This window comes from Pteropus vampyrus, unplaced genomic scaffold, assembly GCF_000151845.1.
Source record: "Pteropus vampyrus isolate Shadow unplaced genomic scaffold, Pvam_2.0 Scaffold271, whole genome shotgun sequence".
Classification (NCBI taxonomy): domain Eukaryota; kingdom Metazoa; phylum Chordata; class Mammalia; order Chiroptera; family Pteropodidae; genus Pteropus; species Pteropus vampyrus.
In genome coordinates this window covers 2,008,586-2,024,350 of record NW_011889052.1, presented here as the reverse complement: position 1 = coordinate 2,024,350, position 15,765 = coordinate 2,008,586, and the positions used below count along the sequence as shown (strand labels likewise).

The 15,765-nt window shown below is 58.5% G+C and overlaps 2 protein-coding genes and 1 long non-coding RNA gene across 3 annotated transcripts in view; 1 reads left to right on the top strand and 2 right to left on the bottom strand.

The window, feature by feature from the left end:
- Positions 1 to 698: 698 nt before the first annotated feature.
- Positions 699 to 9,665, bottom strand: APEH (acylaminoacyl-peptide hydrolase). The gene is made up of 22 exons (XM_011375429.2): positions 9,513 to 9,665; positions 9,305 to 9,437; positions 8,627 to 8,753; positions 8,125 to 8,218; positions 7,943 to 8,018; positions 7,688 to 7,851; positions 7,388 to 7,525; positions 7,200 to 7,291; positions 7,082 to 7,122; positions 6,880 to 7,001; positions 6,371 to 6,431; positions 5,098 to 5,195; positions 4,357 to 4,408; positions 3,448 to 3,536; positions 2,865 to 3,003; positions 2,404 to 2,487; positions 2,244 to 2,324; positions 1,776 to 1,864; positions 1,474 to 1,664; positions 1,264 to 1,366; positions 1,074 to 1,180; positions 699 to 983 (listed from the first exon to the last, which is right to left on the bottom strand). Exons 1-22 carry the CDS (start codon positions 9,522 to 9,524, stop codon positions 878 to 880), a joined length of 2,199 nt encoding a protein of 732 aa, XP_011373731.1. The 5' UTR covers positions 9,525 to 9,665; the 3' UTR covers positions 699 to 877.
- Positions 9,666 to 11,998: 2,333 nt separating this feature from the next.
- On the top strand, positions 11,999 to 14,433 carry LOC111729590. Its single transcript, XR_002776300.1, has 2 exons — positions 11,999 to 12,564; positions 12,680 to 14,433. It is a non-coding gene; the product is annotated as an uncharacterized LOC111729590 (long non-coding RNA).
- A 1,237-nt stretch (positions 14,434 to 15,670) lies between these two features.
- The window catches only part of BSN (bassoon presynaptic cytomatrix protein), an 85,182-nt gene continuing 85,087 nt past the window's right edge, over positions 15,671 to 15,765 (bottom strand). The window contains exon 14 of the mRNA XM_011375462.2: positions 15,671 to 15,721. The gene's annotated coding sequence lies outside the window, so the exon portion shown is untranslated. The remainder of the gene's footprint in view (positions 15,722 to 15,765) is intronic.

Here is a 15,765-nt window from a genome sequence, read left to right as displayed (position 1 = left end):
AGGGAGCTAGTCCTTGCCATGGCCCAGGCATCTCACCAGTTTTCCCACCTACCAGGGTGACTACGGGGGCCCACTTGCCTGCTTTACCCATGACTGCTGGGTCCTGGAGGGAATCATAATCCCCAACCGAGTGTGTGCACGGCCCCGCTGGCCAGCCGTCTTCACGCGTGTCTCTGTGTTTGTGGACTGGATCCACAAGGTCATGCGGCTGAGCTAGGCCCGGCCTCAATCCCATGCTCCTCGGGAAGGACAAGGCTTCCTGTCAGACATAAAGGCACCTTTCCTCTCTATGCCTGTGCAGGGTGCTTCTTAGCTTCTGTTTCTAGGGAATGAATTGGCAACTCCTTACTAGGGCCTGGGTGGCCTGAGCCCTGAGCAACCTGGGCTGAGCAATCTGACCCTTAGGACAACCTTAGCCTGTGGGTGCTGTGGGAGAGCAGGACCTCACTAGTTCCCTACATAAACTGTGGGGAGAGGGGTGGTGTAGGGCAGGGTGGTTTCTAACAGAAGGGGCTGCAGGAGAGGGATCTAGCCTGGGGGAGTCCCAGTTGGCCAGGAAAGGTTGCGGCTGAAATTCTCACCGTCTCTTCCCTTCTCACACTGGATGTAGATTCCGTCCTTATGGCTACCACACCCAGGGCCAATGGTCTGTAAACCCCAAGGATGGGGCTGGGATTAGGAATGGCTTGGCACGGAAGTACCAGCAGGAACCAGACTCTGTCCTCATTTATTATAACCAGATAGCCCACATTTCTCTTTTCACCCATCCATGGACTCCTGAGCCCAGGAGGCCTCTCGCCGCTCTGCCAGACCCTAAGGCTCTCCAAGAGCCAAGTGTGGCATCTGCCAACCAGCTCATGGGGAGAAAGGCGGGGCTTCAGCTGCCCAAGTGCGTCTGCAGCCAGAGTACAGCGTTCATGAAGCTGTCTGACTCCACCTCCACCTCTGACAGCGCGTGGGTGCTTTTGGGATAGAGCAGGAGCCTGGAGGGGTTGGGCAGCAATGTTTGAGGTTGGAGGGTCCTCCCCTGCTCCCCTGCCCATCAGCCGCCAGGGCTGTCCTGCTGCACTCACCGAACAGGCACATTCCGGGCCTTGAGGGCACGGTAGTACTCTATGCCCTGCTTGAAGGGCACACGCCGGTCCTCCTGGCCCAGCATCAGCAACAGCGGCGTCTTCACCTGGGTGTGTGGGGTGCGATGGTGAGCAGGGCCCTGGGCTCTGGATGCATTGGGAGCACACGGGCAGGGGGCAAGCTGTGTACCTGAGGTGTGTACTTGATGGGTGACTTGTCCAGCATCTCAGCTAATATGCCAAAGTCTGGCAGGCAGTCGCAGCTGTAAGGGAAGCCCACCTCCACCATGCACCTGCAAGAGATTGAGCTGACACATCCCCTAGAGCTCTGGGGCCGGGGCGACTCCATGGGGGTGTGGGGTGGAGAGGAGAAGGGCAGGGACCTGTGGCGCACACCCACCAGTCAGGGATGTCAGTGGAGCCCATCATGGAGGCGATGTTGATCACAGGGTTCCGTGCCACACAGGCGCCATATGTCTCTGGGTACTGACCAATCAGGTGGCAGGAGAGGAAGCCACCATGGGAACCACCCATAAGGGCCACTCGGTCTGCGTCGAAGTGTTCCTCCTGGAGCACCTGCTCTACTGCAAACTATAGGGTGGGGCAGAGCACATTGCCACCAGCTGACTGCCTGCCCGACTGGATGGAGCCGCACCCCCAACTCCACCCTCCAGCCTGTTCGGAAGCCCCAGCCTCTGCTACCTGCACGTCCTTCACATCTTGGTATCCCACATTGCCAGGGAGGGAGAAGATGCTGTCCTGGCCAAAGCCCGTGGAGCCACGATAGTTCACTGGAGGCCAGGGAGGGACCAGACAAGGTGGTCAAGTGACAGTCCCAGCTCCCTGGGCACCCTTTCACCCATCTGTGAAGTAGGCTTTGGGGCCAGCTGCACACAGACTGCCAAGGGGAAGGGGCCAACAGCTTTGAGGCTGTTCCCCAGTGACCACAGCACCCTTTTCATGGAGGTCCCCAGTTAGCCCATGGTGTTGCCATGCCATGGGGCCAGAGGCTGGGCCAGGGCAGTTCCTGGCAGTGGTTACCAGGTCTGGGCTACAGTGAGGCCTAGAGACTAGAGTGGTACCCGTGGTGCTTGAACAAACCAGGCCCACGCCATTACATCCCCCTTCCCCCCACAGCCCTACTAGAGCTGCAGGGCCCTGTTCACTCACCTAGTAGCACTGCAAAGCCCATCTTGCAAAGCATGGCTGGGAACAGCATCCAGGCAGTGACAAAGGATGAGTGGGGCCCCCCTGCAGACGGGAGCAGAGGATGAAAGATCTGGCTAGGAGGGGCGGTGGGAGGGCAGGGGCAGTTAGGCCAGATGCCTACCGTGAGGCATGACCACCATGGGCACCTGGGTCTTATCTGGAGGATCACTGGGCTGCAGAAGGATTGCTTCAAAGTCAAGGCCAGCTGTAAGGAGAGGGCAGCAGTTAGCAGAGCCAGTGCTACTGCCCAAGGCCTGCCCCAGGCAAGCCCTCAGTGGGTGCTGCAGGTCTGGGGCTGACTCCTGGAACAGACACCTAGCTAAGGCAGCCCACACAGCGACACATGGACCTGAGGACGCTCATACTCTGGCCCAGTGATGCCAAGCTCTGATACCCAGAGCAGGCACCTAGATGCCTGGGCGCTACTCCCATGACCATCCACAAGAGGAAGAGAAAACCTCTTGGAGGTAATCCCAAGAAACCCCACAATGTGAGGCAGGAGGCAGGAGGCAGGAAAGGTGACCACAGATGCTGTGTGCTGGGGAACTTGGAGAAGGCGTCTTCTGCCCTGGCTCAGCTCACCATACTCCATATTCTCTTGCTCTGGGGGCGGCTGGAGCACCCGGATGCCCCAGGAGATGTCAGGAATGGGCTCGGCTTCCTCCAGGGACACCCATAACACTGACTGCTCCTTCCCCGCAGGAGGCAGGAACCCAACTTTCTGCCGAGGGGAAAGAGTGTGTCACGGGGGGCCTGGCTGCCTCCCTGCCCCTCTGCCTCTGCCCAGAGTGGGAGGTGGGCAGCTTTCACAATGCTGGACCTTCATCTTTCCAAAGGGCACAGCATGGATTCCTGTTGTGGGCTGGTATACACAAAGGTACCTGCGCACACCCCTCCCTCCTCAGAGTCTAGGCTCTGCTGTCTCCCTGTGCCATTCCGCCTAAGGACTGGGCACTTTCCAGACACCCTATTCTATACAAGCAGACCTTAGCCCAGTGGTGCTTCCGTGGTGCCAGACCCTTGTGGACCAGGCTGGACTGGACCCACGTCTTGGCCTCTCACATGCTGACTGGCCACAGTCAGACTCAGGGGCCAGTTCTCTGACCTGGGGAACTTGGCCTGCACAGATCCCCCTGCCCCTGGCCTGGGGACCACTAACACTCACCAGGCTTGGGGGTAGGCTGGGCGTGGAGAACTGCACTACCATGAGATCCTCGTCAATTGTGAGCAGCTTCCAGCTTCCACCTGGCCCCCCTGGAGAAGGCAGATGCCACTAAGCACCTGGCAGGGGCCACCACCTTTCCCACCCAACTCTCTGCAGAGCCAGACTCCCTGGAGGCTCTACGGCAGGGCACCCCTTCTACCCCGAGAAGCAATGGGATGCCCACAAAGGGACTATCACAAACACCCACAGTCCCTGGTGAGCCTCCTGCTCAGTCTACTGTGAATCCAGCTGACACTGGCTATATGCAGGGACTGCTAGATCTGGGGACACCCCAGACCACTATGGCACATCCCATCCACCCCTTGATGACTACAGCCTGCAGGGGTGGCAGCTAGACCCAGGGGGTTGGAGAAGTGCTGATTCTGGGCAGTGCGATCCAAGGAGATTCTGAAGCAGGGCCTGTATGATGAGATGCACTTTGGGAACGGTACTTTGCTAGCTTTGTGAGGGGTGAGCACAGTCAGGGCAGGTGGAGGACTCAACAGGGGCAGGATCACCAGGCCTGGGTAAGATGAGGGAACCAACACAGGGCTTCTCCCGGGCCGTGAGTAGCAGAGTTGCCTCTGCCAAAGGTATGGAGAGGGGGAAGGACTGGCAGACCTTGGCAAGAGGGAGTTCTGTGCATTTACGGAGTACGGGTGGGGGCCGTGTGGAGGCAGGGCCAGGATATATGAAGCGGAGAGCGGCAAGGGAGGCAGACTCTTGGTTAGGTAAGGGTGCGGCATGGGCAAGGTCATCATGAGACTCTCAGTAAAGGCTACAGGTCACTGGTGCAGAGTGGCCGAGAGTGCCACTACTCCACCACATGCTTGAGCCCTAGTCCATCCCTGGCCTGGCTGGCCCACTCACCAGCCGTCAGGGAAGTCACAGTGCCCAGCTGGGTGTCCACAGCAAACAGGTCCTAGAGCAGAAAGGAGGCCACGTGTGGCACCACAGCCAAGAACCCCATAGGTCCTGCCCCCATTTCCTCTCTGCTCTCAGGGACCCCTGCGCCAGGCCAGGGCTGTGATCAACAGTAGTGATGCCTACTCAGTACAGTAGGGAGTGGCCTAAGGGCCTGGATTCAAACCCCAGCCCTGTCGCAATGTGCCGAGTGACCCTGGGCAAGGTAAGGAATGCCTCTGAGCCCCTTTAAGCCAGAATAAGGACCACATGATATCACATCTAAAAGAAGCCTGGCACACTGCGAGTGTCCCCACCCAGTTCCGGGAGAAGGCCTCTGTCCCATCTCTATCAGCTCCCCATGCACCGTTTATTCAGGGGCCCACCCGAGTGGCAGCTGCCTTGTCCCTGGGCCGAAAGGACTAGTAGAAGGGGACTGTGTCTATGCTTCACAAAAAAAAGGCCAAGGGCTCTGTTGTAGTTACTACAGGATGCCAGGATTAAGGATGGCATCTGAGGCCACCAAGGCAGCCAACATCTCAAGGAAAAGTGAATCTGGGAAAGAGCCAGGCAGGGCCTTAAGGGCCTGGGAGACCTTGCGGCTTGGCGTTCCACCCACTGGCGAGCATATGCCACATATACCCTGGGCCCAGGGGCCGTGGGGGTTAGTCATAGGGGCTGCCTCTCAACACAATCAGGACCCCTTACCTGCCGGCTGCGCTGAGCCGAGTCGAAAACCACTCTCTGGCTGTCAGCTGACCAGCATCCCAGAGGCAGAAGGCTGCAGTAGATCCCAGAGAAGTACTCTACGAAGGTAGGACAGAGAACTTCTCTGTCCTGGGGGCCACGTCCAGGACAGGAGGTGCAGGGGGTCGAGACTGAAGCAGGCAGGCCTGCTAGGGAATTCATCTGGGGCCCCTGCACCTGTGACAGGATGGCAGTCCCACACATGGGGGCACCCTAGGTGATGAGGACCTGCCCGGAGAGGGGGCTGAGGGGCGGAGTCCTCTGGAGGTCCTGGGGAGGAAGAGCTCGGGGGCTTCCGAGAGGAACCGCAGGGGCTCAGGGGACATGCCCTCGCCTTCCCGTGAGCTGTTCTTACTGGGCCCCTGGTAGGTACCAGGTGCTGCCCGTCCATTATAGTGCTTAGCGCAGCGCCTGGCACAGAGCGCTGAATAAACTCTACCCTTTGCTATCATCACTCATTTAACCGGCACTACAGTCCTGTAAAGGCACGGACAACCACCCGCTCCACAGATGGAGAAATGGCAGCTCAGGGAGGCCAGGACATTGTCCAAGGACACACAGCTAATAATGGGGCAGAGCTGTGGTTCAGGCCAGGTCTCTACTGCTGCATCCCTGAAGCCCAAAGAGGAGGAGGCCAACCCTTGTCCACTGGACTCTGGAGACTGACCGGGCAGCCTGAGAAAAGAGATTCTCTCCCCTGACATCCGGGATCAGCAGAGCTGGGAGCACCTGAGACTGTGCCCAGAGCCTCTCGGCCCAGGGCCACCCTCCCAGAGACCTGCTGCCTCAATGGCTTGGACTGGACCAGTGCTGGGTGGGGGGTGTGGAGCGGGATAAAGCAGCCCCCTTGGGCTCGGAGCCTCTGTAACAGGACGTTCCAACTAGTGCAGGTTCTGAGACCCCTGAAGGAGCAGCGGCTTTAGGCAGCCACCGGAGAAAGCAGAGAAAGCTAAGTCTGAGCTATAGCATGAGAGTGAAATGATCTGAATCCTCAGCCAGCTTGGGCCGCTCTGGTCTCAGCTTTGGGCCAGCTGGCTCCCTCTATCAGAACCCTTCCCTATGGTGATGGCCCTGCTGCCTCTGGAGGCTGGACGTGGGGCTGGCCCAGCACGGGGGAGACTTCAGAAGGAACCCAGGAAGGAAGAGCTGAGGCGGCTGGCCCTGCCCCTGGATGACAGATGGCAGGAAAACAGCTTCAGGCTCCACTGCACCCACCAGACGACACACCCCTTACCTCCCAGCTGCCGAGGCACTACGTCTACCACCACCGAGGTGACCCTGGTATACCAGTCATACTGCAAGAGAACGCAATGGTCAGGCCCACCGGAGGACTGGCAGTGCCTGATCTATCTGCTTTCTGGTGATCTGGACCAGATGTCTGGAAGGGCCTCTGACGTTCGGTAGGGGCCCAGAGCTCTTCTCGGGCAAGGACTAAGACCGTAACTGCCTACCACATCCCAGCCCCTTGCAGAGCCTGCCATGTGCAGCGGAGAAGCGAAGGGAGGAGCATTCTTTTAGACAAAGAATTTGCTCTCAAGGCAGTGAGTCTTGACAAAGCAAAGTCCTCCGTACCAGCACTCAGCCTCCAGGCTCTGCCTTGAGAGGACAGGAAAGACTCACGCCATCCCTGCATCCAGGACAGGAAGTCCACTGAGGGGCCCCTGGGGAGACGAGGCTGACCTTCAGCTCCCATCCGCCATCCTCTCCTCTTACGCCCCGCGCCACCGCCCGCCTCTAGCTCACCAGGCACAGTTGACTACACTGATGATGGGGGATCAGAGATGGGTATTGCAGGTAGACGATGCGACACTGGTCTGGACTCAGCCGGGGAGAAGAGACAGCCAGAGAGTCATCCGAGAGGAGCTCTGGATCGGACGGAAATGTAAGCGTCGTGCAGGCTGACAGGGCCCGTGTCAGCAAAGCACAGGTGGGCGTCAGCACTTACCACACTTTCCCTCAATGAGATCCACATAGTACAGGGCTGACCTGGAACCACCAGAGAGACACTTAACTTCAAGGCCAGCATGAGCTGTAGGGCGCCCTGCCTTGCCCCACTTTCTCACCTGCGATTGGTGCAAAAGCGGACCCCTAGCCGGAAGGGCTCGTGCTGCCAGCCTACGAACACCACACCTGTGTCTCCAGGGGCCCAGAAGGCCTGTGAACAAGACCACAGGGCAGGTATGAACAAGGGGCAATGGCTCAGGCAGGGCGCCCAGCCTCGAGGAGTTATGTAGGTGGAGTCAGCGCTAACCTGTCCAGGGGATACACTCTCAGGGACTCCCTCAAGCACAGAGACGTTGCCGCTCTCGACATCCAGCACGCAGAGCACCGGAGTGCTTTTGGAAACCATGTTTTCTCCCCAGTCTTCATAAAACACAAACTGATCCCCCTGAGAACACAAGATACTCAATACCTGGTCTTGCTAGAGCCTGCCTTGTCCCCTGGAAGCCAGTGCCTCCCCGGTTCTGACAGGCACAGTGTGGGCAAGGAGCGCACTGAGCCCCAGGGTTGCCCTGCAGGGCCTTCGGGAACTGGCCATGACCCTGAGCACCTTGATGGCCTCGTCTGGCTTCTTCGGCCTAGCCATCTCGTCATCACTGCCACTGATGTCCAAAGCTTTGGTCTGAAAGAAGGACTCAGCCTTGGGGCGCTTCTTCTCTGCCACATACAACAAATGTGTCTCCGAGTGTGACCAGGACAGGCAGCCAAAGCAGTCTGGGTGAGGAAGTGCCAATCAGGGGGAGCCCTGGCTGACTGAGGCTGCCCCTCCTCTCCGCCCTGCCTGCTCACCAGCCAGCTGCCTCACCGTCCTCATACACGGGCCCATGTTTCTCCAGCGCTGACAGGCTGATGCTCTTGAGCTTTCGGTTCTTCTCCCAGACCTGAGGACATCCAGGCATCAGGCTTCCTGCCCCCGCCTTCCCCAACAGAGCCTTATGTGTAGGCTGAGGCCCCAGTTGCCCACCACCTGGTCTCATGCAGACAGACCTCCAGGAACTGCTTCTCCTCCCCAGGGCCCGAGCCTCCAGCCTTGCGCAGCACGGCCTTCATGGCGCCTGAAGGAGACTCTCTACTCAGTAGCCTGAGGAAGACATGGGGTGGCAGGTCAGGATCATCTCCCACCCAAAAATAGCCCCATCCTGCCCCCTTACTGGCCACAGCCTCTTAGGCAAGATTCTTGAGGCTTGGGACCCACGTCCATTCCTACAGCCCTTCTAGTCCCACCATGGGAACTGGCCTTGCCTCTCTTCCCTGGGGCTTGGGCTCTACTCTCCTCAGCCTCCCTGAGCTTCCATGAGCTCTACCTCAGGCCCGAGTCGGGAGCAAACCTCCAGTGTTTATCAGGCCATGTCACTAGAGATTGCATGAGCTCCCGAGGGGCAGGAAGCTGCTCCTGGACTCATTTCTGCACACAGGCACATGGTGGGCATTCCTAAAAGCCTTGAAGACGGCTGTGGCCTTGCTCACAATCTTCCTCCCTCAAACTTACTCGCCCCGGGTTTCCACACTGTTGCCTGCAGGCCCTGCAAACACCACTGAGTCCCCATCATGGAACACCAGATACTGGCGGCAGAATCGAATGTTCTCCATACGGTCCAGGTCCCTCTGAGTCCACTCTGTGAGGAAAGGCATGAGACTGCTCAGCCTAACCCATCCCGGCACAGGCTCCCCCCACCCCACCCCAAGGAAGGCCCAGCCCACCTCCCTCAATCTGTCTCCAGATATTCTGGGTGCAGAATAGACAACACTTGGTCACAACTCAAGCCTAGGCCTCCAGAGTCTGAGGTGATGGCCCCTTGGAGAGAAACCACTACTGTTCCCAGCACCCACCCCGGAACCTTAGGGGCATCCTGGCGGATCTGAGATAGGGTGACAGGGATGAGCCCCACAGGTCCCACAACCAGCACCCAGGTCTAAATTCTACTCCCACCCTCTCAACTCATGCACTCATGGGAACCGTCCCATGACAACCTGAACACCGTGAACAGCCCAACCCCCACACACCTGTGTGCACGAACCTCTGGGGGGGTGCACCCTTCCACCCTCATTCTCTCCAAGACCCGTCTTCCTCCACACACCTGTGTGCACTGGCAAGCATCAGGCCCCGCACACCCCCCTCCTCTCCACCCGAGTGGGCCCGCCACCGGATTCCCCTCCATACACACACCAGTGTGCACAGTCCGGTAGCGCCCCCCGTACTGCGTGGTGACCTCCGGGCCCAGGCAGGCGGCGCTCAGCGCGGGCTGGCGGCTAAGGCCCCGGTACAGCGCCGCCGCCTCCTCGGGCTCGCTCAGCAGCACCTGCGCAGGGGACACACTAGTGTCAGGCCCGGCCCGGGCTGCAAGGACCACGGGAACCGCGGGCCGAGCCCTCACCTGCCGCTCCATGGTCACGGTCGGTGGCCGGGGCGAGGCGGGGCGCGCTGGCTCCCGGAAGTGAGGCTTCGGGGGCGGAGCCCGGAGCGGCTCCCGGGTCTCTGCTCCACCGAGCCGCGCGGTGGGAGGGGCGGGACTTCTGATGAATGGGCAGGGACCGTTAGCGGAGGGCGTGACCTTCGACCCCGGGGGCGCCCTGGAGGGGAGGGGCAGGGACCTCGAGGACCGGAGCAAGCCTTTTAGGGCGCACGAGGCTGCCGAGAGGCGGAGTCAGGGGCCAAGCTCCAGGCCTTTTTACTGGAGAGGAGGGAATGGGACCTCCGAGGAGAGGGGGCGACACCGTGGAAACGGAATATAGGAGTGGATCTTCGGGGAGAGACGAGGTCAGTGAGGAACGATAGGGCCCACGTAAGAAGCGAGTGAAGCCTGAGGCGTGATCAGGCTACGAGGCGAAAGAAGCTAGACGGGACGGGGTGGGCCAGGCCCTAAGCAGCCGGACTCAGACCAACGAATCTTTGAAGATGAGAGCCGGGGCGGGGCTGAGCCAGGGAGGGGTCTGGTTGACCCAACAGCTCGGTGAGGGGCGGGGCCTAAAGATCCCTCCCAGCAGGGACCCCCCCCCGACTCCTCCCCTCCTCCCCCGGCCACTCTGGGGCAGACTGTCAGGTCCCTCCTGAGTCTACGGGGCAAACATTCACCAGACGGTGCCAGGCCCTGGCCTGGGTGGGACTCGCAGGCAGACGGAGAGAAGGACCGAGATCTGCACCCAGTGAGCACACGGAGCCCTGAGATAACCCCCTAGGGTGCAGAACAAAGAAGGGCGGGTGCTGAGCTCTCAGGGTATCGCCTAGGGTTATCGGCCACCAGGCCAACTCCAAGGGCTATCTGTCCCCGCAACCCTCACCCGCCGCGGTTAGTGGCATCGTGAGCTGGTGAGTCTCTGCCTGCCTCCCCAGTCCTCAACTCAAGCTCTTGGGTGCAGTGGGCCTGGCCCTGGTGGGGTCTGGACTGCGCCCAGAACCAGAGGGCCTCCCGTGGAAAGAAGAACTTGGGCAGGCAGGCTCCCTCAGTACAGTGGCACAGGACTGAGTGGGCTATGATGGCAAAGGATGACAGGAGAGGCTTGGCAGCAGTCAGGTCAGCAAGGATGTCTGCCCCCTTCTCCACGTACTCTGAGCCTGGCGGGTCTTCCGCACCTAAGGGCCCTGGATCCTTGCACCCTGCCTTGCCTTTGACCAAGATCCCACCTGCCTGGCCAGCAGCTTCCCTGCCCGCATCAACCACGTCGGACTAGTTAAGTAAAAACAGTCCCCACTTTCCGAGGCCACTTGCATTTGTGAGTAACCAATGTGGGCAAGATGTCAAGGCCAGAATTGGGAACACAAAGAGTGGCACCAGCCACCAATTTGGGTGGAAAGGTTGGAACTGGGATGTTTATCAAAGTGTAATAGGAAAGCTGGGGACACGGTGACTGTCCTTCAGGGCATGTGCAGTAACCCGGCTGTAAACTCATGATGTAGCTTTCTGGAGGCTGAGCATTGGAAGATAGCCACAAAAGTACCTGTGATGACCATGTAGAACTAAATGGGAGGTACACACCTTCTGACTTCTGTTTAAAATGAAAAATAGAAAAACAGGAAGGACATGCATCAAGATACTACTCTGAGAAGACCAGAAGCAAGGCTGATACTCTTTACTTATCTGTTTTTAAAACTTTCTAAAAAAAGCTTCTAGCAGCTCTGGGTTACTTTAGTAAGGAGGTTCTCCTGTCCTTCTAGGGAAGGGTGAAGGGCTGGCGGCCCTAGGAGTTTAGGGGCTGCAGTAGACAGCAAGGCAGACAGATGTAGGGCTTGTTGACAGCACCAGGGGGCAGCCCCTGCTTATCTGTTTCCCCAGAACCAGGCCACAGAAAACTGTGCAGCCTGGACACTCAGGGGCTACGGAAGCACCGTCCCTCAATGGTCTGCACAGTGAATTAACCACCCCTCCAGGTCCGAGCTTGGGACCTGACCTGGGGTGCCTTCGTGGAGGGCCCACTGACTCTGGACAGCTCGGCGGGGACGCAGCCCTGGCCCTGCCAACACGTCTGCATCTTTGCTCTTTTCTCTCTTTTCCCTTTAACTGTCAGCAGACAGGACTGTCACAGGTTTGGGGATTTGTTCCTCCGGCTAAGCCTTCCCATTTCAGACACCATCCCAGAGACAGTCTGTAGGTTGTTTATATCAAGTCCTTTTATTCTGATACCACAGAATTACCTTGTCACAATACAGGGGGAGGGACACTGAAGTACCACGAGTTCTCACAGAGCACAGGAGGACGGCACACGTTTCACAAGGTCATGTGGAGGACTCGGGTCATTGCACTTACAACTGTAAACTTGTTTGTTTGACTTTGTACAGCACTCTTCCCCCCTCAAATAAAGAAGGAGAGAAGGAAAGAAAGGGAGGGAGGGAGGGAGGGAGGGAGGGAAGGAGGGGAAAGCAAAAACAAGACATGAAAGCTAGCGGAGGAAGGCGCTGGGAGGCCACCCCTCTCCAGGGCACTGCACTTGGAGAGAGGAGCTGCTTTGATCCCAGAGGCTGAATGAGGCAGACACGCACACAACCCACTCGCGCGCTTGTTCACATGCACACACAATATCTCACGACTTCCACGGTTCTCCAGTGCCATCCCAGTACACACAGCAGCAGGGCTGCGGGTACCCAGGGAGACGGAGGTGACATCTCTGAGGAGTTTCAGTTGATCAGGCCTGTCCACGATGACGAGTATTTACAAAATGGAGGGAGGGGATCATGAGAGCAGGCAGGGGCCAACAGGTCAAGACCATGCTGCCATGGCAAAGGATCTGCCTGGAAAACTCCCCACAGGCTCCAGAAGACAGGCCACAGTTGCTGCCATTGCCGCCCTCACCTCACGGGCCCTGAGACCATACTCTCTTCCCAAGGACTAAGCAGAGGGTGGAGAAGGGGTGGTGTCACTGCGAAGTGAGTGTATTTGGGCCCTGAAGTGAGCAGAGGAGGCAATGCCCTTGCTAATGACACTGGGGAGGCAGGTATGGAGAAGGCCTGGGCTGCATCCCACAGACCCTGTACCCATTTGGAGATGTGTTTGATGCTCCTCATTGCCCAAGGCACCAAATGCTGGTCCCTTAGCCTCTGGGGAGGCAGGTATGGAGAAGGCCTGGGCTGCATCCCACAGACCCTGTACCCATTTGGAGATGTGTTTGATGCTCTTCATTGCCCAAGGCACCAAATGCTGGTCCCTTAGCCTCTGGCTGCAGTACCCCCAGAGCCACAGCCGCTTCTACACAAAGGCCAGGACACCCGTGGCCCAGAAGCCTGTTTCAGCTACCTTCACAAGGGGTGATCAGTACAGATGTTTCTTGTGGGCATACTGTAGGGTGGGGAGTGGCAGAAGTCAGAAATTTCAAATTCAGAGGGCTTGGTCAGAAAGGAAATTTGCTGAAACGTCAGTATTTTAGAGCCTGAGACTGGCTCTGATGGAGGCTGACCTGTCTGGTCCTTGTTCCTGGTCCCAATCCCCTGGCCTTTAGTGAGAAGGATTACTGACTCGGGCCCCCATGTATCCGACCACTAGGCACATCCTCACATCAACCTGGCCCTGGGTGGTCAGAGGTGGTCAGAAGTGATGGAGGGTGGCCTCCCTCAGCCCAGGCCTGATCTCGGATGAGGCAGGTGTCCTATGGGTTGGGTGAGGCCCAAATCCTGGAGGACCAGGGTCTCAGGCCAACACAGAGGCCGATAGCCTCTTGTCCCACCCACAGCCGCCAGAGGTGTGCCAGGACCCTCTCTGAAGGGACGCGTGGACCTTGTGGGAAAGCATGAGAAATGTGGACCCTGAGAAGTGCACGACGCAAACCAGAGCCATCTGGAGGGGAGCCAAGCCTGGAGGGGCCAGGCGGCCACTGCCTGCTGCGCTCCAGGCTCGGTTGTCGGGGAGCTGGTGCGCGGCAGGATTCTCGGGCTTCAGAGATGAGTGTGGGCAGGGGTTCTGGCAGAGAAGGTCACAACAGGACTCTCGAAGTTTTGCTGTTGAGAAGCCTCCCAAGAAACTCAGCTTGAAGCCACTGTCTATACGAACACCTGCTCTGGTCCAAGATGACATTGTCAGCTGTTCTCACCATTAAGTGCCACATATCCAGCTCTTCCTGAGCATCCTTTGACCCCCTGGACCCAACTCTTGGTTCATAGACCTTTGAGCCACCTAGCTACAGAGGAGAGGCATGGAGCAGTACAGTCAGGAGCTGGACTCCCTAGGACACGGCAAGGCCCGGCTTTGCCCTTGAGCAGCGCATCGCTGGGAAGGGACGGCCTGATGCCTCTGGCTCAGGGCTGGGGTAAGAAGGGGAGCGACTTACAGGTGGAAACCTTCAGAATATCACGGGAAACCTGAATGTTCGCGCGCGCGCACACATCCTGCGCAGACTCCCCCAGCGTGTCCACTCCAGAGACTCCTTTTTACCTGCCGCCTTGGTCAGAGAAACCTGCAGGGCATGTGGGGTTTCGCGCTGCCTGGCCCGCAGCCCAGCATGCTCAGGCGACAATTCCAGCAGGTCCTCACTAGCTCGTGCAGAAGTCAGCTAGAAGCGCTCCTGAAGGAGAGGTTTCGAGGCAAAAAGAACTCCAAGCAAGAGGGTCGAGCATTTAAAATGGATGAAGTCGTGCAGAGAGGCTGTGAGCTGTGCATGCTCCACTGCGGGACAGGCGGGGACTCGCCTGACAGCAGCGAGTCTTGCCACAGGTCAAACATGCCACAGACTGAGAATTTCACACACACGGGATCGAGGTGGGCTGGGGTGGGGGGTTTGATATGAGCGTATCTATCCAGTTTCTCAATTGCACGTTTGCAATTAACTCCTTATACATAACATGGAATTTATTAAATATTAACAGTTGTCTTTGAGGGTTTATATTTCATTGCATAGAACGTTAGAGATGAGACTTGTGGCTGTGCCCAAGATAAAAGGAAGTCCCAAAGGGAAGGGCCTTGGGGAGGAATGCTGCCCAGTCCGCCAGGTGGACGGATGGTGCCACATTTCCCAACACGGGGCTCTGGGCCCTTCCTCGGCTGGCAGAAGCCCTGGCCCCTCCGCTCCGAGTGCGCCCACTGGTGATGGCTTAAGAAGGACTGGAATTGCACAGTAAACAGGCGGGCTGAGGGGCCTCCCCAGACCTCGCCCTGGGGTTGTGCTCTTGGTGGCCTGCTGCCCACTATTGCTTCTAAGTCAACTTTCTCCCTGTGCTGAGCAGGGACAGAGCAGAGAGGAAACCAAACCATCGGTCACAGGGGGTGGGGGAGGGGAGAGGAAAGGAGGTGAGCAAAGAGAGAGGAGAGGAGAGAGGAACAAAAGAAAAATGTCTATGAGGTATACATGTAAATCAAACTGAAATAATTAAGGCTGTTCTTGAAATCAAAAGAAATCCCCAGGTGTACAAACGAGGAGCCGGCTGGTCGAGACAATGGCGGTGCTGCTGGGATGCTCATGATGTCTGGGGGGGATGGCTTTGAGATGGTGGCAGGCGTGCTAGCACACTGCCACCCATGGGCTGGGAGAAGCCTCAGCCGGCGCCCACGCTGCTTTTCGGTGCTATGGCCTCGTATTTCATCAATAAGACAGTGTTAGGTCCTAATGTTTGTAAAGTTCTCCCAACCCCACACTAGCCACATGGAAGTCTGCTCCGATGTCACCCGGAAGACAGGGTGAGGGGGGCAGGGCCCTGTGGCCACGGAGGGGTCCGGACCAGCTGGAATGTGAAGGATACAGAGCCCGGGGCCCTGCCCTCCGTGAAAGCCCCTCTCCAAGGCTGTGGAAAAACCTCTGGCATCGTGGAGGGTGGGCGGCATCGGTGAAGCAGGCGGCGTGCGCCCGAACTCTGTGTATAACGCATTGGGAGCCCGGCTGGCCGGGCCGCAGAAGGCGGCTGCGGGAGGAGCAGCAGGGCCCACGTGGCAGGGTTTCTGGAGGGGGCTCCTCCCTCCCGACCACGGCGACGCCTCGAAGATGGTGCCCCGGGGAGGGCAGGGTCTCTGGAAAGACAATCAAAGGTCCCCCGGGCCAGTGGTCCCACTCGTCCAGCAGATGCTTCACCCAGGCAGCTGCTGTGAGAAAACATCCTGCCTCAGCTGAGGCTACCTGCCACGTCCCACCTGGTGAGTCTGTGGGCCAAGGGCTCGGCAGATCGGAGATGCTTGGAGGAGAAAAGGAGGGAGGAAAGGAGAGAAAGAAGGATTT

Bases quoted from the DNA above. Each gene is read 5' to 3' on its own strand.
- APEH (XM_011375429.2), bottom strand. The intron at 3,004-3,447 runs GTGAGTGTTAGT...TCCCCTCGGCAG, and splicing joins CCAGCCTACCCCCAAGCCTG to AAAGTTGGGTTCCTGCCTCC. The intron at 2,325-2,403 runs GTAGGCATCTGG...TCCCGTCTGCAG, and splicing joins CATGGTGGTCATGCCTCACG to GGGGGCCCCACTCATCCTTT.